This window comes from Mesoplodon bidens, assembly GCF_964165515.1.
Source record: "Mesoplodon bidens genome assembly, chromosome: 16".
NCBI lineage: Eukaryota > Metazoa > Chordata > Mammalia > Artiodactyla > Ziphiidae > Mesoplodon > Mesoplodon bidens.
Window position 1 is genome coordinate 49,607,966 of NC_138173.1, and position 24,174 is coordinate 49,632,139.

The following is a 24,174-nucleotide window of genomic DNA, read 5'->3' on the forward strand; positions in this document are numbered from 1 at the left end:
GCGCAGTGGTTGAGAGTCCGCCTGCCGATGCAGGGGACACAGGTTTGTGCCCCGGTCCGGGAAGATCCCACATGCCGCAGAGCGGCTGGGCCCGTGAGCCATGGCCACTGAGCCTGAGCGTCGGGAGCCGGTGCTCCGCAACGGGAGAGGCCACAACAGTGAGAGGCCGGCGTACAGCAAAAAAAAAAAAAAAAAAAAAATTAATAAGATTTGAAATTAAGTTATATAGGTGGAAGAGCTCAGTAAAAGCTGAAGTCAAGTGGAAAAAGAAATTTAATTAGAGATATAGCCTCTACTGAGAGGAACTTTATTTCATTCATTGAGCTTCATCCACTATTAAGTTCTTATTAATGAGATCAAAATACAAAAATGACTCATTTAATAGTCCTCAGCTAAAGATATAAGTGGTATCTTTGTAAAATATTTATGATTTAGTATTTTCTAATAAATACATGTTATTTTAGCAATTTGCTTCATTAGCCTTTTTTTGAAGTTAAGACTATTTTATAATCTTGCCCTTAAAGTCTCTGGTTACTTAATAGTTATCTGCTTTCAATCACTCTGAGTCACTATGGTATTTTAAAATAATAATATCAAAGGTAAGCTATGAATCAGTGCTTTTAAAATGATTTTAAATGTTCTAACAATCTAAAATACTAACCTGATTTATATTTGACACATGGTGTTACTAATTTATAGGTAATTAAAAATTAACAGTCTAATCTTTGTAGAAAGAATGACTATCTCAATATAAATATTTCAAATTTTCAAAAATTACTATGGTTCAAGGAAATGAAGTATCCATGTCATATATGTTGCTATAACAAAAATATAGAATTATAACATTTAATAGCATTATGGTTCTCTACATAGCTCCTGTTTGCACTAGTGGTTTTGCCTACTTATATTAAAAGCTACTTCTAAATACCACCCATCACAATTGCAATATCAGGGACTTCCCTGGTGGCACAGTGGTTAAGACTGTGCGCTCCCCTACCTAAGTGTCCATCACTGGATGAATGGATAAAGAAGATGTGGCACATATATACAATGGAATATTACTCAGCCATAAAAAGAAACGAAATTGAGATATTTGTAGTGAGGTGGACGGACCTAGAGTCTGTCATACAGAGTGAAGTAAGTCAGAAAGAGAAAAACAAATACCGTATGCTAACACATATATATGGAATCTAAGAAAAAAAAAAGGTCATGAAGAACCTAGGGGTTAAGATGGGAATAAAGACACAGACCTACCAGAGAATGGACTTGAGGATATGGGGAGGGGGGAAGGGTAAGCTGTGACAAAGTGAGAGAGTGGCATGGAAATATATACACTACCAAACGTAAAATAGATAGCTAGTGGGAAGCAGCTGCATAGCACAGGGAGAGTAGCTTGGTGGTTTGTGACCACCTAGAGGGGTGGGATAGGGAGGGTGGGAAGGAGGGAGATGCAAGAGGGAAGAGATATGGGAACATATGTATATGTATAACTGATTCACTTTGTTATAAAGCAGAAACTAACATACCATTGTAAAGCAATTATACCCCAATAAAGATGTTAAAAAAAAAAAAAAAAAAGACTGCACACTCCCAATGCAGGGGGCCCAGGTTTGATCCCTGGTCTGGGAACTAGATCCCACTTGCATGCCACAACTAAGGAGCCTGCCTGCCAGAACTGAGGAGCCCATGTGCCACAACTAAGAAGCTGGCGAGCCGTAACTAAGCAGGCCACCTGCAATAAGTAAGACCTGATGCAACCAAATAAATAAATAAATAAATATTTAAATAAAAACACACACACAAAAAACAATTGCAATATCAACACAAAATAAGTAATCAGAGGACTAACATCATATGATGGCGAAGAAGCATTGCATAGAATGTATGCAAATAGCAATTAAAAATGAATATTTATATACTCAAAAGCTACTTTTAACGGCACTGGGCATGTCAATGGATTATACAAAGGTCTTGTTTTCAAAAACGTCAACGCATTTCACTTGTGCTTACTTATTTTAAGCTAAATGGACTATTATTTTTCTAAAACAAAACCTTCCTAAATTCTAAATGCTTGTTCTTCTGTTGAAAATAACCAAATCAGATGCAAAAAAAAAAAAAATGATGTAAAGAAATACTAACTAAAATTTATAATCCCTTGAGAGGATGAACAAACAGGAAGATGTGGTCAAGAGGAATTCAACAGTAAACCCATTTTTCTTTTTTGGGTGAGAGGTGGGGAAAATCATTTATCTAAAGAAAGAGAAAACGTTTTCTTGTTCAATGTACCACTTCCTGCCCTCCCTTATTTAGTTATGTAAGGAGAATACATTTCCTTCCCACTTCTCTGCCACCTCCCTTCCCCTTTTCTTTTCCTCTTCAGGATGATGTGGGTGAAAAGACTGTTGTGGGGGAAGAGGGAAGCTATTTCACACACTTTTTCAATAACACAGAAAAAAGGAAAAAGTTGGATACTATCTTATGTTTCTGGAAACTAATTTATAAAAATGTTCAAACTATGGATGTTAAGTCTTATAACTGGAAAAGTGGTTGGAGGAGTCTACCGTAAATGGTACAGTTAGTGCTATGGTTATACTATGGATTCGTTGTTGTCATTGTGGCAACATATCTGATATAGATGTTTCATTTTCTTGAAATATAGTTTCATATTTTTGAAAAATTGAAATACATTCTTTCCAGATGATTAGACTGCTTGTTTTTAATTACTTACTAATTAGTAATATTATGTTTGAAAGTTTGATCCAGGCTACATTTTAGAGTAATATAGCATTTAAAAGCAATTTAAAAGTTTCATTCAGAGCTTACCTTTAATATTTGTATTATATTCTATGGTCTGAAGACCCCTTCTGTAAGGGTAGATTGACTTTCAGAGTTTTGCTTTCTTTTTTTAATCTATAAAGTGGGGAACTTATACATATCTCTGAGGCAAGTATGTGAATTACATAACGCAGAGTGACTGAATTATAGTAAGTGCCAAGAAATGGTAGTTATTGCTGTTATGGTAATAATGATATCATCAATTGCAACATTATATTATTATTCTTTCTTATGGAAAGGACACTCAGGCTGTGGAAGGCTAGCCAACCCACTCAATGGAGTGGTGGATGCTGCCGTCTTCTACCCTCAAATATAAATACTGTAGCTGACTAAATGCAGGGAAGTTACAATTGACTGGTTACATTTAGGATTATATTGAGCTGGCCTCTCCTTGTCAGAGTTGGCTAATAATTGGCTTACTTCATTCACTGACTACATCAAGGCACACCACTGTTAAGTTTAAGTCTAAAAAACCCAGGTAATCTAATCTTGCTGTATACTGTAAGCTTTATTTATTAAGAATTAAAGATTATTTCAGATGAAATGATATATGATGTATACACCATATGTTGATTGTAGAGATTTAATCTCATGGCTTCAATTTTCATGCCTATTTTCTTTGTTAAATATTGAAGAATTGTGAAATTCAGTGTTATGATTAGATATTGTAAAATTGGACACACAGTAAACATTTTAAAACACAGAAAGACAAGAACAAAGATGAATTAACTGAACATTGCAAGTGTTAGAACTAAGGACAAATTTTTGTAGGAGGTCTTGAGATTCAGCAAGATGGAAGATAGTGCCTGGAGGAATATAAGATAAATGACAAGAGACCAACATGGAAAACCTGATGGAAGAAGATAAAAGAAGCATCAACTGGACAGAGCAGGGAGGAGAAATCCTGATACTCGATACAAGTGTTTTAGCTATATCTGTAAAAGTGGTTTAGCTTATAATAATACACTCGTTTAAAAGCATGAATTCTTAAAAAATGATCTTTACATCTAAAAGTTCCGTCTTTGACCACATACTCTTATCTTTTCCTCTCCCATTCTTTAATTCTTAATGAGTTTGTCTTTCTTCTAATTGAGAGTCTAGATCCCCACCATTTCTATCTGCCTCTTCCTAGCCTCCTTTTTCTTTCTTCCTACCTTCAGTCTGAGAGTGAGGCATTTAAGCACGGTTCGGGTGGAATTGCTAGTGCCCTCCTTCCACTGTCCTGTCATCCACTAACCCCTTGTATGGGTAAATCCTGACCCAAGGAGGACGTTTATTCACATTCTCACCCCCATTTCTAGACTGCAAACACTAAAGCGAGGCTATTTAATGCCATTCAAATGTGTACTTTCTAAACTCAGCTGTGTTCTCTATGCTTCTCAGTCAAACCCTTGGTCATTTCTAACAGACTTTTTATTACATTTCCTGAAAAGTGTATTTCAAATCTTTCTACTTTTTTCAAGATTAAATCTCACTCCTGTCTTCTCTATTTATATATGATGTTGTTTTATGGTTTACTATGACGATCAACACCATTTAAAATAAGTCTGCTCTACCTTTTTCCTCTTCAGAAGTTGTCTTTGCCTATCTTTGCCCTTGCCTTTTGTGTTGACCTCTCTTAGTCCCTTTTCTACTTCTCTAATTGTCCTTTCTCTTTCCTCTTCATTGGGTTCTGTTCCTCTCCTCACCTACCAATAGATGCTCACCAAGATTCTATTCTTGGATCTCTATTCCTTTTTCATCTGCTCTTTTTGCAACCTATCTTCTATGGCTTCAAACTTTTACACAGATTTCTAAGATACAAGCATTTCTGACACCATGTATTTGCTTCTCCCATGACCTCCATATTCTCATTTCTACTTGCCTGTTGAGCAGTTCCTGATGCAACCCCAACTTTCATTTGTTTAATGTTACCTAATATTTTCTTCTGAAACCGATGTTCTCTTTTTCTCTTACTGATCCCACTATCCTTCCTCAGTTGTCATCATTAAAAATTAATGAAAGCCTAAATATAAGACAAATAGACTGAGGCTTTTAATTTGTCTCAATTTAAAAGACTGCCTCCTGTCCCTTCTTAGTTTAACCCATCCTATATTAACAATTTCAGTAAATATTGATTAAACATCTGCTATTTGCATGACTTTTTCAAGACAATGGAGATATAGACATAAGAAAACCACAATCTGTCCTTAATGTGATCACAGTCTGATGAGAGAAAGACCCATTAGTAGGTCTTCCATAATATCTCATGATAGCTATATCTATGATTAGTATCTTCCATGATAGGGAAAAACCCAACTCAAGCTGGCTGAAGCAAAAAGATAATTTATTGAATCATGTAATTCAACAATCTAGGATAGAGCTTTAGGGAAAGCACGATCAGGTTTCAAACAGTGTGATCAGGTATTGGTTTACTTATCTTTTTCTTGACTCACTTGTTGCTGACTCTCTACCTGGTCACAAGATGACTAGCAACAGCTTCTCAGTCTAATGATACCAGTTTAAATATAATACCGAACAGAGATAATGCACACAATTGCTGTTTTGGAGATATGTATCAAGTGCATTGAGAGTAGGCGCAGAGACTACACTCTATTTCTGACCAGGTAGACTTGGGGAAGGCTGTTCAGAAGAGATAACACCTGAAAGAATAAAACATGTAAAAAAGCTATCTGAACTAAATTTTAAGAGCTTGGTATGCCAGTTCAAAGACTTTACCCACATCAATATCAGCAAATAAATCTTAGGAAAGTCTTAGGAAGGAATCATTATTCATCCCTTATCTATACAACCAAATCTCTGTGATCTAAAGGGAAAGAACAGGGACATAAGCAGATGCATGTCTGTCTTTCACCAGCCAACATTCAGTCAATGAGCAACCTGAGACGCTGACTCCAGCAGCTGTTAGCTTTATCTGGCCCTTGCCTTCATTTGCCTACTCAATTCCAACCCAGATGGCATATCTACCACTGGGCTGACTTGAGGGAAGAACCATGAAAGCTAAGGCAGAGGGTCACTTCAATTCAGATGAACCCTCAAGAGACAACTTCCTGGAATGTGGAATTGGTAATTCTGAGTCTCAGAAAACCTAGTAGAGAATGCAGAAGACAATTAGCCTTGCTACCAGAGACAATATAAAAAGCAGGAGCCCTTGATCCTACTTAATTCCTAATAAGTTGCTATAAAGAGATCAATTCTTCAATTATTCTTTTTAAATCTTAGATGTGGATAATCATTCATATGTCTCCAGTATTTAGCAAACATCAGAATGTATGCAGATCATGTTATTGGTTTAAGGATACTTCTTGTGGTACTTTATGGACCATTAGCATTAAGGAGATCATAGTACTAGGAACTGACCCTAGCCTGTGATTTTCAACACAACAGGTCACTGAAGGTAAATGAACATACAGATGAGTAAAATGGCATATCTGACAAGGTGCAAACAAGCAAAAAACTGATTGATTAGATTCTCTAGTCTTCAGCCAGGTGTGTGGGTATTTCATGGAAAGGCCATTTAAGAAATTCCCTGGTATCCTAATTTACTTGAAAGGACTTCTAGAAGTAGAAGAAGGTAATATTTTGCATTTCAAGGGTGTAGAAAATATGTTTAAAGGTTTGTAGGCAATATTCAATATTTCAATATTTTGTGGGTGGGTGAGGAAGACCTACCGATGATTTCATAAATACATATCACATATGTATAGCTATATAAACACATACGAGTTTTAAGCTTATAAATTAAAACTTTCAAAATTGGTATTTTATTTCATATAAAATATATGCATATGAACCTAAATATCTGTGGGTTGATATCTCAGCATGATTGTTTTTAACCTACAAAAATGGCAATTACCTATTTTTTAATCTAATATATATTTATATGTAACATAAATTGCTATGTCACAATATAACAAACATATTTATAAATACTTTCAATCTGAAGTCTTTGGTTAAGTAGCTAAAGGCTTCCTTTTTAAAAATCTACTATTCCTTTTCCTTTTAACTGTGGTATAGAGAACACTTGAACATTGTTTACTTGCTGCATTATTATTTTGATTACATTTTTTATAAAAAGAACTGTTTTTATTCTAATTTAAATTCTTTATGTGTACATATTTTGTAGATAATGTGTAAAATCTTAACTATCATCTTGGTGGAAATATAATAATTATGATCATAATAAAATCAACTAGCATTCATTGAATACTAATTATGTGCTCAACTCTGAATTTCTTGTGCTAAGTATGTTTTATATGCTTCATTTCATTTAACACTCATAAACATCTTATGAGATGGATTTGTCAATATATCATTTTATATATGAGAAAACTGAAACTCTGAGATGCTATCTAACTTCACCAAAACTTATAAGTAGTGGAAGTCTTTAACTGTAAAGCCTAAACTACTTCTTACTGGCTTCTAAAGTAATGTCAAACCCAAATAGAACTCTAATACGTTATTTGTCACAGAGTGAATCCCCAGCAATACTTAGCTGAAAAGGTCCCACCCTAGGGTCTTAGGTGAATCAGGACAGGCCTTAATTTTGAATGGGCATAGGCTCTTCTCATGGAAGCAGGAAGTATGGGAAAATGACAGGAGGCAGAAATGATAAGAAAGAAGAAAAATGTTGAGATGAAGATAGAAGAGAGGAACAGGTAGCAGAATTTTCTGTGAGATGGGAGCTCTCAGCAGAAGTATGAAGCAGTGATGGCCCACAACTTCAAAAGCAAACAGAGGATTAGGAAGTAAGAGGTCCCTGAGCAGCCACATTGGATTTAATAATGTCCATACCCTAAAAGTCATGCTGATCAGGATTTACCCCCATTAGTTTTAGATATTATTCTCAGAAGCCTAATTATTGATCCCCCAGCCTATGGACCATTTGCTAGAAGCTACAAGTTTAGAGGAGGGCTGGTTGGGGAGGTAAGAGTGGGCATATGTCTGTGTTTATGCTCTTCTTCTAGAATCAGGCCTGGAAACAATGAGAAAATTGATAAGTAAAAGATTTTTTGTGGGTATGAGGAAAAAATAGTAATTTTTTTAAAGTAGGCAAAAATAAGAAATGATAATAGCTTGGGCAAAATATAACATAAGGGATAAATTATATACTTTTAGAAAGGCATCATGGTATTATGGTGTAAATTAATTCATGCTGATAATGAATTAAATTATTAGAAAAATCTTTTATGAAAACACTGCAGAAAATTTGCCATTATGATATTTTAAAATTTTCTTAAAATTTTACTACTTAAAGAGATACATTATGTGGAAAATATATTACTCATTACATATAATTGTAGGTAAATATATACATTTAAAAAATTTTCTCTCTTTAATTTTTTGATTCTTACAAAGGAGTCATATTTAAAATAAGCCCTACACCCCTGCAATCAACTGTTCAGAGAATTTTTTCTTTTTTAACATCTTTATTGGAGTATAATTGCTTTACAATGGTGTGTTAGTTTCTGCTGTATCACAAAGTGAATCAGCTGTATGTATACATACATCCCCATATCCCCTCCCTCTTGCATCTCCCTCCCACCCTCCCTATCCCACCCCTCTAGGTGGTTACAAAGCACCGAGCTGATCTCCCTGTGCTATTGAGACGTATAAGGTACATAAACGCTTAAATCCATGTGGACATGCATAGTACCCTATGTCATACGTGGATTGCTAATTTTATGGTACTTGTTTCAGTGTGGAATAATGAAACGTGAAGTAATTCTACATATTTCTATTTTTGATTAGTGCATTTAAATAAATTTTGTAACACTCCACTAATGTGAAGTGACTCACATATGTAACTGAATGTATACAATGCATATTACACTTAGAGCAACTAAGAATGAAAAAAAATTACTAAAATTTGAAAATGGATTTACACACAATCTTTGTTTAATCAAGTGATCAGTCACTTTTTATAAAATTCATTTCTGTGTTTTCCCTTTGGGCACCCTGATGGGCAGTTATAAGTGCTACATGATCCTTGCCATTTGTTCAGAAGGTCATTTCATTAATAAAGATATTTCAGGTGTTTCATGTGTGTTAATTTCCCATGTAATGTCTTCAGCCTGACTGGAATATGCTGATTTTGAATAAATGATTTCTCACGCATGTGGGAAGACTTAAAGAGCATCTTTTGTGCTCTGAGTGGACAAATAATTGATTTCAGCAAAAGCCATTAAAAATGGAATGAAAGTCCTTGGGCAATGCTGTAAAACATGGAAAGTGGTTGCCAGATGCTTTTGAAAACTGACAAAAAAAATGCCACTTTGAAGTTTTAAATAAATAAAGGCTGACTGTCACCATAGGTATGTCACTTTGGTTCTTAATTTGTGGTGAGATACACTTGACGAATACTACTTTACTACCTGGGGGTATACGTGGGATTCTACTCTAACTTTGGGTTTCCTCAGTCATTATGAGTGACACAAAATCAAGAGAAGATATGGAATAATTGATAGGAGTCATAAAATGCATGAGTTTGTCTAGGACACCAGGCAAACTCTAAGGTGTGTAGTACTTTTATGTTAAGCAATGTGGCAGCAGCACTGGGACCAGAAGTCAGTTGTCCTTCCTTCCTGTTCTTTCTAGGCTACCATGCCTGCCTTCTTGATGGCATATGTCATAGCTGCTCCGAGACACTGGTGAGGAAACCATCTCAATCTAAGTCCTAGTTCTAGGGACATGGGCTTGATTAATTTTGGTTGAGATTTGGTTTATTTGTGCACTTCCGAGTGTGTACATGGGGCCAAAGCAACCAGCAAAACCTTCCTTTAGAACAAAATTGTCACTTAAAATTAAACCCACAGTTCAGATTCGCTGTTCTAAAGGCACTCACACTGATTGTGAAAACAGAATGTTCACACCTAAAATTAATTATGAGTACACTTAAAGACATGATAAAATTAAAAGAGGTTTGATTTAATTTGTATTAAATTTAATAATTTAACTTTATCATAAATTCATCAAAATTTTTATGATTTATTTATCTATTCTTGGTAGGTCACATATTAGTGTGATTCCTTACCAGAGATGGTCCCACTCAGAATGTGAACATCCAAGCCAGTAGTAGGATGAGATTCCAGTGTACTTAGAAGCAGTCATATTGTTGGTATCCTTTAGTTGAAAATAAATGATGAGCTCCCATAGGAAGCTAAAAAAAATTTTTTTAAATTAATTAATTAATTTTTGGCTGCATTGGGTCTTCACTGCTGCATGTGGGCTTTCTTTAGTTGCGGCGAGCGGGGGCTACTCTTTGTTGTGGTTCGTGGGCTTCTCATTGTGGTGGCTTCTCTTGCTGTGGACCAAGGGCTGAAGACGTGCAGGCTTCAGTAGTTGTGGCGCATGGGCTTAGTTGCTCTGCAGTATGTGGGATCTTCCCAGACCAGGGCTTGAACCCATGTCCCCTGCATTGGTAGGCGATTCTTAACCACTGCGACACCAGGGAAGCCTTCTACAAATGTTTTTAAACATCAGTTTTAAAGCTTCTTAGCATTTGACTTTTAGAAAAAGCTTAAGCTAAAAGTCAATCTTTGGTTTATATATATTTAAGCCCAACCATATAGTTGCAACATTTTTCAGGGTTTATTTTTCCTCCGTTCTTAAAGCATAAGAGATTTCATAAGGGTTTCACTCTATGGTTCCTGTGATATACACATACTGACTGATGTTAATAGAATGTTCTTTCCTTACTTTCTCTCTGAGTAATTATAGGTGCTATTTGGCTTGGTACAAAGTACCATAGCTTATCTGACACTAGTATCCACTGTCCCATTTTGTCTCTGGATTTAGAAAAAAAAAACCCGTTGAATTGGACCTGAGTATCGATGAGTCCAGGAAATGATTTAGTTAAAATTCTATTCAAAATATTTTGTGCTTCTTTGCTTTAGCCAACCAGGCCATGAAAGCACAAGAGAAGAAGGAACAGGGTTTGTTCATAGTAATGTTAGAACATCAAGGCAACACTCTTTTTTTCATGGCCTTTCTACCCTGGTAACTTCCAGGCCCAGCTGGAATCAGGGGATATCCCTTTACATTTCAGACAGTTTCACTTCTGAAATTGAAACTCTAATTCCAAAAGAGAATTAACCACAAAATTTCAAATCTCCCCCAAAAGATGTGGTTTAGAAATAGTTCATGGGAGAGGTCAAGGACTGTATTATTTTTTATTTTGTTATCACTAGTTTGGCTATCTGCTATTCACACAATTTTTTTTTTCTTTTTTACGGAAATTACGGCTTTTCAAAGGGCAGATAACATGCTCCATCAAAAAGGAGAAACATACCATTTCCAAAAATAAATAGTCACTTTCCCCTTAAGCCATTAGGTTTTGTGAAAGGAAGTGCTAGAAGTGTGGTTCATTTTAAGGAAATTGTAAATGTTTGACATATAATTCTCTGTCAAGATAAAGCACTTCCCTCATTAAATGGAAACAAGTGCTCACTGCAGTGTTCAGCAGATGACTTCCTGTATTTTTCTTTCTCTTTCTACCTAATGTTAAAACGTGCATTACAAGTAGTCAACGATAACCAAGTATTTTACTAACCAAGTATTTTACTAAGTCAATAAAAATGATATTTTCTATTTTTATCAATGTTTATATGAGTAACATTCAAGAAGTTTTAATTTCCTCCCATCATCTGTGATGTTTTTAAGAGTCGTTCTTAACTCAAGGGACTTGCAGGAGTTCAACCTACCTCATCCCTTGACTGAAAGATTTACTTCACAAACTCAGTAGACACTGCATAGGAGGTAAATTCCTTTCAGATGGTAGAATTATTCTGAGAACAGAGCCAAATGTCCCCTCAGCACTGGAAAGGAAGCAAATGCCTCATTTCCCCTTTTCAGAAGGCCAGAAGACCGAAAATAATGATCAAACGTTCTGTACCACTGCAATCAGCCTCTGGGAAAGATACTCTAAACCAAATAATTGAGATCACTTAAAAATTTGTAGTATTAATCATTATCTCTTTCAGATGATCTGAAAGAAACTTTTAAAATAAACTTCAAGAGAAGCTCCTTATGATTTGAAATTTTTATACTTCATATTAAGGAACTAAGTATATAAACATGCTCATGTCTCTTGGTATTTAAGTTTCTTTTATTCCTCTCTACTCTCTGTGCTTCTCTACCCAAAACTGGTTATCTACCCTTTCACATTAAACATTTGGATGTGGGCAGACAATATTTTCTGCTTTTACTTCACCTTACACATTTTAGTCTTCAACCTATGCAACTGAGCTCTACAGTTCACTCAAACTCTCCCTATAGAAGGTAATACCCCAGTTCCAAAGTTCACTTCAGTCTTTTTTTTTCATTTGACCTTTCTGCTTATTTGCCACTAAAATAAGACCCTTCGTAACAGTCTTTCCTCTCTGCTATAACCCTTATTTTGGTCTCCTTTTTTCTGTCCCTTAAAGAACCCCCAATTTTCTGTCTTTGATTTTACATTCTTATTATGTTAAAATGAGTTCATAATATATTACGCAATTTCTGTATGCTAAATATTTCTGTAATTCATTCTGTAAATTCTCTGAAATTGTACATAGATTTGTGCCTGGGTATTTGCACTAAGTAGGAAAGAAAGGTAGATTAGTTTTCATCAGATTCTTGAATGGATTTATAACCCCTAAATGGCTGAGTCATTGCTTTATACACACTTTCAATGATTTCATTTGCTGCATGGCTTTACCAATTATCTCCTCTGAGGACACACCAATCTACATGCTCATCAGGATTTTACTACTGAACTCCTGACTCCCATTCCCCTACTTCCAGAGTCTAACTGTCCCATAGTCACCTCAGTCCAATTCCTCAAATGAAATCCTCCCCCCAGAGCCTGTTTCTCTTCACATGTTGCTGATTTTAAGAAATATCATCAAAATTAGTCAACCCAGAAACTTGGAATTTATAATATATTCGAGTCTACTTCTAAATAAGTGGTTATTTCTTGTTGATTCTAATTCTTCTTTATTCACAAATTTCCCCTTCACTTGCCTTTCCATTTGCCCTTGATTGATCCTGACCTCATTATTTCTCTCCCAGAAGATCCTTTTGAGAATCTGATGAAAACCACCTTCAGTCTACCTTTTCTCCCCATCATAGTATGGTGGATAATGTACAGACTCTAGAACCAGGCTCTATGGGTTCAAATCTCAGCTTGTTCACTTGCTAGTACTGTAATATTTGGGAGTTATTTACCTTCCTGTGCTTAATTTCATTATCTGTCACATAAGGTTAATAATACCACTTAGCTTATAGAGTTATCATAATTACATGATATGCAAGGGGCTAAGAAGATTGGCTCATACGTTCTAAGTATTTGTTAATATTTTAATAATGGCAAAATATCCACCTGGTCCCTCTGTTTCCAGGCTTGTCAACTTTTTGATGCATTGTTCCTACGTTGTGACTGGGGTGATTTTTCTAAAATGATAAGGTCACCATTGTCCTTATATACTGATAACGACTCCTCACTGCTTTCAAGGAAAAAATTCAGCTTCTTTGATCTCCCTCTGTGGATCTTTCTAACCTCGCCTTTCACTGCTCTCCTGCCTTTGATTCTGAGAGTTAGGTTATGCATTTAGGTGTACACCCCTCACACCCATTCTCATGACTCCTGGCAAATATGCATATTTATGCTCTCTAGAGTATCCTCTATTTTCTTCATTTTGAAGACTTAGCCACTGTCTCCCCATTAGAGCCATCCTGCCTATGTTCTAATCCTGGATCAACCTTTCCACCTATGTAACCTTAGGAAAATACTCAAGCTGCCTGTGGAATTTATAAAATGGGGCTAACCACAGTACTTCCCTCAAACTGTTATTGTGAGGACTAACTAAGTTAATACATATAAAGCTTAAGCCATGCCTGGGTCATAATTAAGCATTCAACAAAACCTTAAGAAGGCTCTGCAGATGCGGGAATCTGCCCTCATCCTTCTGTCTCTATCATGATTTTAATATTCCTCCTGTGTGTTTCACTAGTCCCCTGGCACCCTGGCCTCACCACTAGCAAACAATTACAGAATATAATTGTTTGTTTACCTATCTCTTTCCCCACCAAATTCTAGTTTTCTTGAAGCCACGGACAGTACATCTTTTCTCTCTTCTCAGTTGTCTGAACAGTATCTGGCATATTATAGGAACTCAGCAAATCTTTGTTAAATAAAAATGGATGGATACCCTTACCCCCAGAAGAGAATCTGAAACAAAATAGTTGCTGTATAACTATTTTTTAAATGAATGATAAATTTATGAATCATATCTTGGTATAGCAGGAGTATGTTCCAAGTTGATTTGGACAGTAAGACAATCAGCCAATGTAATTTTCTGATGGGGCCTAAATACTATTTTCTTTTTATTTATCTTTCTTTTTTTATGGTTTGTTAGTAATTAAATTCTTGATCACATAATGCAAAGTTTGTCTGGTGTATGCTCAAGGTACGTGATGATGCTTTAATTATTGCTGAACAGAGATGACTGCTGAATGTTGACAGTCACAGTACCTGATTATCCTCCCCCAAAGAATTCCAAACCTTGTGTCCATGCCATTATCAATGTAAACTATTTAATTCCCACAATAACTGTGAACTGCCAAATACATGAAGCAATCAGCTAAGCTTTGACACAATGATAACATTGAGAGCAATATTTCTTTAGTGTTAATGTTTCTAAGAATAACTGCAACCAAGTTTTTGCAGACAAAGGTTAGGCAAAAATAAATGTGCTACCCAGAAGTCTTACAAAAACAGATGCAATTCAGTTTGTAATGACTATTTGCCTAAGGTACCACTATTGTCTGTTCAGAACAACAAGAGGAAGGTTTGTTGAACTATTTCAGAAAATGTGTTTATTAATTGTATTTAGATTAAATATATCTCATGACATTAGATGTTTTAGTAGGAAAAGTTCTGTGAAACTAAACAAAAATACTATGTGTTTTATACAAACCTCTTTTAATTCTTACTGCAAACTCATCAGGTATGTATTATGATTCCATTTTAGAGATTAGAAAACTGAAGCTAAAAAGAAGGGGCTTAGATGACTGTCAACAGTCAGAAACTCTACAGCCTTGTATTCAGACATTTTCTATGAAAGAAATTTTACTTATAGACAGCACATCATAAGTTTTCTTGTGTTTAGTTTAATCTTGTCACTTGGAGGAAAAGGAAGGAATTAATGTTTAATGAATCAACTGCGTCACATTCTTTTGTTTTTATATGCAGTATCTAATTTAATCCTCTCACTATCATTGTGAAGCAGATATAATTATCCTGACTTTTTATAAATGATGAGACAGCTTCATAAAGATTACATTAGTGGCCAATGACAGAAAAACCTCAACAGAAATTTTTCTCTTGCTTTGTAATATTACATTCAGGTTGTCTCTATAAATGACTGACTGAGTCAAGTTAGAAAGAGAGGACCCTTAAGGTCAATTAAAATTTTCAGTCTTTTGGATTATGACACAGTTCATAATGTTTTTGGAAAATCTTTCAGAAGACTACTCTTTGCATTTTTTTTTGAAATATACATTTTAGAAAAGTGATGCATTTATTGTGATATATTGATTTAGGCTTATTTGCATATATTTATATTTAAAAGTAGAACATTTATATATAATCTTTGTTAAATAATAAATCTACTTGATAAATAAACTTTTGGTCTTAAGTAGGGAGAGATTTTACTTATGTGTTTTAGAATTAGAATGAAATAAAAGTTCATTTTAGTAACTGATATTTAATCTAATATTATGAAATTAGTCATTTAAGTTTTAAATTCACCATAACTGAAGACTATGGTGCCAGTGGAAATGAAGATATGCAAAGAAGTAAAATCTTTATCAAAAACTTAGTGAGAGACATTTCCCATTTTTGTGTCTCTTATGAGTTCTTAAATGACCAAATACTTAGTAGAATACTTAACTGTGGGATTAAAGAAAAAAAAGCTTAATAAGAAGCAAACAAAATCTATGATTATAAGAGCATAGAATCCATTGGATAATAGGACAATAGGCTTACATTAAGATTACAAATCCTATAGTTAAAGCAGGATTTATTTTAGAATTTTACCATTAAAAAGAAAATAAGTGTCTAGAGGTCTGAAGTATTAGACAATTTCTGTCTCACTCTGTAGTAGTAGTAGTATTTTTTGGATATGCTATATCATAGAATAGACACAGTTACTCTTCTCATACCCTGAGTGGATGCTATGGGTAGCATCTATCATGAGTGCCATAATAATTGTTCAATAAATTATGTTTTTTGAATTGAACAGATGTTTGGTTGCCTGACACTGCACCCAAAGACCAAAACTAACCAGGAATTTTAATTTTGAAGTCACCCTCCTGCCTCCAAAAGTTTAAAGACATATTTATTGGACAATACTTAGAAAAGAAGTAAAATTATGATAAGCAGGCAGACATATGAGCTCTGTGAGAATCAACAGGGCTTGATATTTCTAACATCATAAAAAAAGAATTACTCAACTCCATGTGCATTACGTCTCAGGAGTCTCAGGATGATAAGAAAAATATGTTTTCAATCTTTCCCCAAATGTATTCAGTTCAATATGAGAATAGATATGTCTCATATTAATACTTAATTTCTAAATACTCATGAGCTCTATTAAAATTCTCTGGCAAAATTCTACCATGCTTTCCTTTCACTAGACTCTAACTCAAAGTTTTGTCAGGCTCTGACTGATTAGCAGGTTTTTTCTTTCCCAATCACATTTCTGAGCACACCCAAATGGAGCTCTGGGAACTCACTGTTTAAAAAATATTCTTTACAAAGTATATTAAGGGCTTGTTTAGATTATCTAAAGGAGATATAACTCAAGGTAATGGAGTGTAATAGAGAAATGTGAAATGTCTTTAAAGCAAGATCACTTAATATGGAGTTATCCTCTATATTCATATCTATTCACGAGAGTATGGAACTGAGTATTTTTTCAGATAGCTCAAGTCCACTATTAAATTAAAGGAGCCACCAATTATGTATATTGCATATGCACACTGAACCATTACATGAATGATCACATAAGCCACAACTTAATGACAACCATAATTTTCAGATGTAAGTGGTGTTCTCTTTCACTCATCACCATTTACCGTTCTGTGTTCACTAACAGAAAGGCTGATTAGCGAGCAGAACTACAGAAGATGACCTTAAGCTCCAAACTTTGAAGAGCTCTCCTGAGGCTCAGGTGAGGCTCTGCTTGAAGTGGACAAGTGCACACAGAGGCATTTATTCAATAATTGGTGGGTGGATGGATGGACAGATGAATGGATGTCTTCTAAAGAGACACAGGACTGCAATATTTCCAATGATTAAATGGCTCCAGATATTCTAGTGATATTAAAAATTTGTATTTCCACGGTCATGAAGACACCCCAGAATAAATTTGCCCATACGCCCAGTTAGGTCTTCTCCACACAGGACTGTGTAAATAATCTTAATACAGACTTTTAGTAACAAATATTCTTTCTTCCTCATAATAGTTATTAAGAACTTCTATATCTCCTTCTCTCTGCAGGCAACTCTTCCCTCTCCTCCTTTGCAAAAAAAATAGTTTTAAAATGGGAACTCTCCTGAAACTCTCCTAAGCACTCTGAACTAATCTTTAATATTGGCCAATTTCTGTCCTGTATAGTTAAGTGTCTAACACCATGATACCAAATATTTATCCATGAAAATATAGTTTTTTCTAAGGCTAAAAGACCAGTAGAAAAAAGAAGGAATTAGAAAGTCCTTTTAGAAAGATGTTGTAAAGTCAATATTCAAGCTTATGAATACTCTATCTGAAGTTAAAAACACGAGAAAATTGTCAGTGTAAACTTCATGAAATGCTTCTAAGAATAAAGTTCTTTTGCTGCTTCTACACAGCAATTGATGCAACTTAGAAAGTTATATTGAATATTTGCTTGCTCCATATTAAGTAAGATATTTACTACATACCAAAGTAAGAGAGAAATTCTTACCACCGTCCTTGGTGCAGAGGTTGACAAGGTTATGCACTGTGTCCATCAGCTCCAGCTGCTGCTTCTGAAGGACACTGTTATTGGTGGTGGCTCTGTTCAATTGTTTCTCCAGTTCCTGAATTATATATGTTTGACGAGTAACCAAGCCTTGAAGATTCTCTTTCTCTTCCTTTAAGGTGTCCAATTCTTCCTTGTGCTTTCCCTCCATTTCAAAGATTTTATGTTCTAATAAACTACAAGGAAGTGAAGATAAAATTTAGTTTTAAAAATGCTATTAAAAAAACTGTGATTCAATTAGTTCCTGAGTTTATTTAAAGTAAGAAACTTTAGTTAGGTATTTCACCATGGAAATATTTTTTAAGTGAGACTCAAAAAATATATATATATGTAAATATAAAAGTTATATAAATATATATATATATGTGTGTGTATATATATATATATATATATATATATATATATATAAAATAGGAGTGATATATACAGCATGTGAAATGAAGAATTATTAGATCACTTATTGTTAGAGTAATGTTTATTTCCTGGGATGTATCTTATATCCAGGGTAGCTGACTTGGACCCTGTCTGCAGAAATTATAGTATAATTTTCATTAAAGAAATGGGTACAATAAGAAATAGAAACAACAGTTCAGAAAAATGTATGAACAAAACATAGATATTTACTTTGCTTCATTCATTTGGGATTCTCAAAACATTCACAGTGATTAAATTTCACAATAGTTTCGTGATGTCAAGGAAGAGCAAATTGATGCAGAAATCACAGGACCAGAAAGTAAGCTATCTGAAGTCACAATGAATTATATTTCTTGGGATTTTTGATACCTGGTCCTGTATCATAACCACTAGCTTACTTTATCTCTCAATCTAAGATTTAGGATAAGGCCTAAAGGCACTGCAAGTTCCAAATCACTGAATACTTGGTTCCGAAAAGGAAGACCGTGTTAGGCTGGTGGCATGGTCTTACAAAAGGACTTGGGAAGCTTTGCTCAGAGTGATGCAGTCTTCAACTGAGAGCCGTCCTTCTCTCAGAACTCTTCGCAGGATACTCCCTTTGCTTATTACACATTAAAAATGATAGAGAACGCAGAAGCACTCTTGGATCCTAGCAACTGACTGGAAATAAAATGCATTTACATTTTATAGAGTGTATGATATACTAGTATCCCTCAGAGAAAAGCCTTATTCAGTTTTCTCAGTTCCATTTTCAGAAGGTTCAACCCGTCCTTAGTTTACAAGGTGTTATTCAAATGTAACATACCAGACTGGGCACTTAATTTACCTTGGAGAAATATAGCACTGAATCATTCCTATAAGTTCTCAAAAAGGGGACACTAGGGAATGTTTTAAACTTAATACTTAAGTGATAAAATGTATAGTGATTTGGGGAAAATGTGACAGTTATTTATATTTTTTAAAGAGTTTTTTGGAAATGAAAAATTCAGGCAAGGAAGTCAGAGTAAGATGAGAGTACCTCTAAAGGAGTAGGCATGATTCATTGTCTTATAGTGTTTTCTTCTGTGTCAATAACTTGCTGCTGGAAAAGTTAGTAGTTAAAAAACAAACAAAACTAAACAAAATAAAACCAAAAGCCTTTTTATTGGTTAAAAAGTTCACCCACTCACTGGTTTAAGTGATTAGTGTACTTGCTATGGATGTCAGAGGAGGTTGTCTCTGTGCCTATTAATTTTTGGCCTTCAGATCTGAGAATTAACCACAACGGATGCCTTAGCTCTTCCTCAGTTTACTTTTTAATAATTATTGTTTCTCTTCCTAGGGTAATGATCAGCTGTTAAATGTCCATAAAATAGTCAGTTAACTTATGAGAAATTTTTCTTTTAAATTCACAAGAGTTATAGTATACTACCAAGAAACCTTAGAATTTAATGTAAAGAGCAACATTTGGATGTATAGCCATAAAATACTGGATAAAAATTCTGAATTACCATTTTGTTCCTGAAATAAGATGAGCACTGGCCTTTCAGTTTTCCTAATTAGTAGGTAACATTCTGGCTTGGAAAATATCATGCTATAGTTATAATTTGCATTTATTAGGTGCTATGTGCCAACAGTGCTCTCAGCACTATGTAAAATATAAAATGACACTATTCTTACTCTAAGGATTCATTTTTAGAGAGAAATGAAATGAAAAAAATGAAAGAAAAAACCTCAAATGAAAAAAAAGCAGCTATAAGAAACTTCTATTGCAGACATAACACTTTTTTTTTTTCCATTTGTGTTCTGACACTTTCTACTTTTGATGCATTCTTTGTTCAAGAAGACACATACTAAAAGATGGCTACTATCTGAGATATCAATAAAGGAGCTTTTTGTCTGTTTTGTTTTGATTTTCAGGATATTTTGGAAAGAGATGAGAATGGAAGGTTGATCAAAGAAGTCCTGGTACCAAAGGAAAAAATTCTCAACACTGGCTTGTGGAAGAAAAGGTCTGTATTTCCCAAGTAAAAGGAGTATACACTTAGCATGTTGGAAAGAATGTTAATTTTCATAATTCACTGAACAACCTTAATGCACCATGACTACCAGTTATCAAACGATATCAACATAGCCTGTCATCTTAAAATAGATATTCATGTAAAATAAAGAAGGGGCTGCTCAGGGAAGTAAGAAGCCTGCTGTGCATCAGACATCTCACTGGATTGGGAATGAAATATATTCATTAAAAATAAATATGCATTAAAAAACTATAAGCAAATTGGAAACATGTCACACTGTTTCCCAAATGGCAGGTCTTACCAGTTAATTATATCTTCCAGTCATTTTCTCATCTTATTTCTTCACTTGGATTCTCTTTAATAACTTTTGTACTCTAGTAATTCTCTATTAACTTTATTTACTAGAGATACCCTTTATATTAATGACAACTTTTTAGACTTCTTCAGGCAAAACTGATACCTTTTTGATACCACTCATCACTCCCTTCCATCTTCTCTTCATATCTGGCTTCCAAAAATACTATCCTCTTTTCTTTGATACTTCTCATCCATTAGTTATTATCTACTTGGGAAGTCAGCCCTTCCTCACGATATCCTAACTGGCTTGAATCCAAAACTCTTCTGCCAGAAAATATTCATATACCATCTCCACTTACTAATCACATTGTTGTAATACACCATTTTAGTTGTGTAGCATTTTAAAACCCTTATCTCCTTTGATTCTTAAAGTAATACAGTGATACAGAGTGAGTAGATGTTATAAGCCCCAGTTTAAAGGTAAGAATCTAAATACCTTGTATAGATAGTGGGAAGCAGCCGCAGAGCACATGGAGATCAGCTCGGTGCTTTGTGACCGCCTGGAGGGGTGGGATGGGGAGGGTGGGAGGGAGGGAGATGCATGAGGGAAGGGATGTGGGAACAGATGTATATGTATGACTGATTCACTTTGTTATAAAGCAGAAACTAATAAAAAAAATGAAAAAAATAAAAATAAAAAAAAATAAATAAAATTGTGTACATACTGTGTCATAACCAAAATAAAAAGCCATGTCTTCTTAGACTAGAAATCTGCCCATGACAACCCAGTGCTATGAAAACTAGCTTTAGTGTCTCATCTCTTTGATTTAGTATAACATAATCTCTATCTACTTCCACCCGCTTATATTTTGCCAAGAATCAAGGCATCAACTTAACATCTCTTTAGTATTTGCTGCTCTCCATCTGGTTATTTTTGGGAGCTTGTCTTTCACAATATTTCAACCTATTCATCTTTTCCACATATAAAAACAAAATTTCTTTGCCAAACCATTTTTTAAAAAAAATCTGAACTGAGAGTTTCTTAAATATCACTCTGCCTTAACTCCTCTGCCATTAAATTTAATTTTCGTACTCAATATATTGATCATATCCCCTTTTGTCCTGAGGCCTTTTATTGTTTCTCTTACTCTTCCCTATCCAGGTCAGCTGGGAGAGGCCAGCTCACCTAGGCACGGAGACTTCTATATACAAAGGTTGATCTGAAGGACAACATGACAACTCCACTGTCTTAAATTCAATTGGTAAAGTAGTCATATTTTCTCTATGATGGCCTTCAGCAGCAAGTTTAGTTTAGGTTTAAATGCATAATCCAAAACCTGGATGTTGATTCCAAACTCCAGTGTACTGTTTTCTAGAGTGCATTCAGTGTATTTTTATTAGGCATTCCATTGTTGAGTTCTACTGTCAAGTTTTGGGGAATGCTAAATTAAATAAATAATTTTATTATGATGCATCCTTTAGGATTAGTGTTCCATGGAACAACAATTTATGAAACTCTGCACCTAAATCTATTCAAATTGAACTTAAAATCCAAAGACAGAGTTTCTCACAGGATTCTCAATACTTCACGTTTCTCATCCTTCTAGAAACACTTTGAGAAGAGACATGCATAGAATTTTGGCACTTAACTTCTAGTTTGAGGCAGAGGTGTACTTTAATGAAGAATAAAATAAATAAAATAATCTAGGCCTTTAACTTCAGCAAAAGGTTCTAATTGAGTATATATAAAGCCCTATTTGAAGTTTTTTGTTGACTTTGTCCCCTAATTTTCACAGTTTGCCTCCTCCAACATATCTTACTGGAAATATTTCAAATCACTGAACACATCTTGAAGCTTTCACAGAAAAAGCTCTCCCTTTCAAATTGTTTCCCACAATAGGGTTCTTAACACAGCAGCAACTGAATTCACCGGAGCGACAGTTGTCTAAGCTCTATGTATATAAGTATAGACCTCAAACAAGGAGGAAGATGTTAAAAATACAGAAACCTTCTCATTTTCATCTGTCTGAATCCCCTTACGGATGTTTCAATTTTTAAATTATTTTTAATCTGTATGGTGTCAACATGTGTTGCAAATATGGGTTTTAAAGAATGATCTTTATCCCCCATTCAAGCAAGGGCATAATAAGTTCAGGTTAAGTTTATACTTTAAGTTTCTAACTTGAACACAGTAAATTTGCTCTCAAACTTCATATTTAATATGAAGTTAAACATTTCTGTAATTCAAATGTGGAACCGAAGCATAGATCACTACAAGTAAACATTGTCAAATAAATTTTATAAAGTTTGGGGTAAATAAGAATAAGCTAAATATACTGTGGAAGCCAGAAACCAAGAAGAAAAAAATATATACACTTCATAACATAAAAGCATAGTTCTTCTGTAAAAAATAGGTTGAACAATAAATGACAAACTAGAGAAAATATTTACAACATATATGACAAAATTTTAACATCCATTAAAGAGCTTATATGAGGAAATAAAGGTATTAGATAAACAATCTAATAGAAAAGTGAGAAACATACATGAATAGTCATAGAAGAAGAATGCAAATGGTCAATAACCAGGAAAAGATGCACAATATAACCTCTCGGGTAGACAAGATTCATCAAATGGCTAGCAACGTTTGGGGAAACGAGAAAGCCCATGAACACTTGGGGAGAATGTAAAATTTGCAGAAAATCTGTTAATATCTTTGAAAATTTTAAATAATCACATAAAAGTTCTACTAAATTGTAAATTTTAGTGCATCTCGAGCAATGAATGAGGTATATGTGTATATAGTTACATGTGTAATATATCTATGATAAATTGTTATAAAGTACAAAACCCCAGCATCTTAAAAATAGTTACAATCTATACACATACACATAAATGATTTAAATATGTACTTGTGCATATGTGTAATTGTATATGGGTGTGTATCTCTGTAAGCACACAGATAAACATGCACACTCCATATACACATGTATAATTAGTATATTCATTAAAAAAATCTGGAAGAATAGGCACCGAACTGCCAATCTGTTAATGATGATTCTCTGCAGGGGGTGGAGGAATACAGAGTTTGGGACTCTGAATTTCAATTTATACACTTCTATAAAATTTAAAATTTAAATCAGTTAAGTTTGTGTTGATTTTTTTATCAGAGAGATGAGGTAAACAGTCATGAGTCTAGAATGGTCTGAGAAGATGTTGTCTAGAGATGAAAAAATTGGGTTGAATTAGTGAACCTCAAAATGTGTACTGATAACCTTGGCTGCCATGCAATGGGCTTTTGAGGATGCAGAATAGTGGTATAAAAGCCATCTGTATTTTATTTATGTTAAGAACAATGAATACATTTACAATATTTAATGTAAACTATGTGATCTGTTTTCCATTAAAATATTTTAAAAATTGTATGTGTGTTTCTGTGTACACAGATAAATGACATTTATTGGGATATTTGCCAGTTCATTTGCCAGTTCATCAGTCAACATTCAAAAAGCATTTAATACTCTATATATTATGTGTAGAGAACTGTGCCTGGGAGCATGAAGACAGAAATAAATAAAACACA

General features: G+C 34.4%; 1 protein-coding gene across 1 annotated transcript in view; it reads right to left on the reverse strand.

Annotated features, from left to right (window-relative positions):
• Nucleotides 1-24,174, reverse strand: part of ANGPT1 (angiopoietin 1) — a gene marked incomplete at its 5' end in the record, with an annotated part of 250,400 nt that overhangs the window by 58,083 nt on the left and 168,143 nt on the right. Inside the window, one exon of the mRNA XM_081258821.1 lies at nucleotides 17,824-18,056. Coding sequence (XP_081114947.1) covers nucleotides 17,824-18,056 — 233 coding nt within the window. The remainder of the gene's footprint in view (nucleotides 1-17,823; nucleotides 18,057-24,174) is intronic.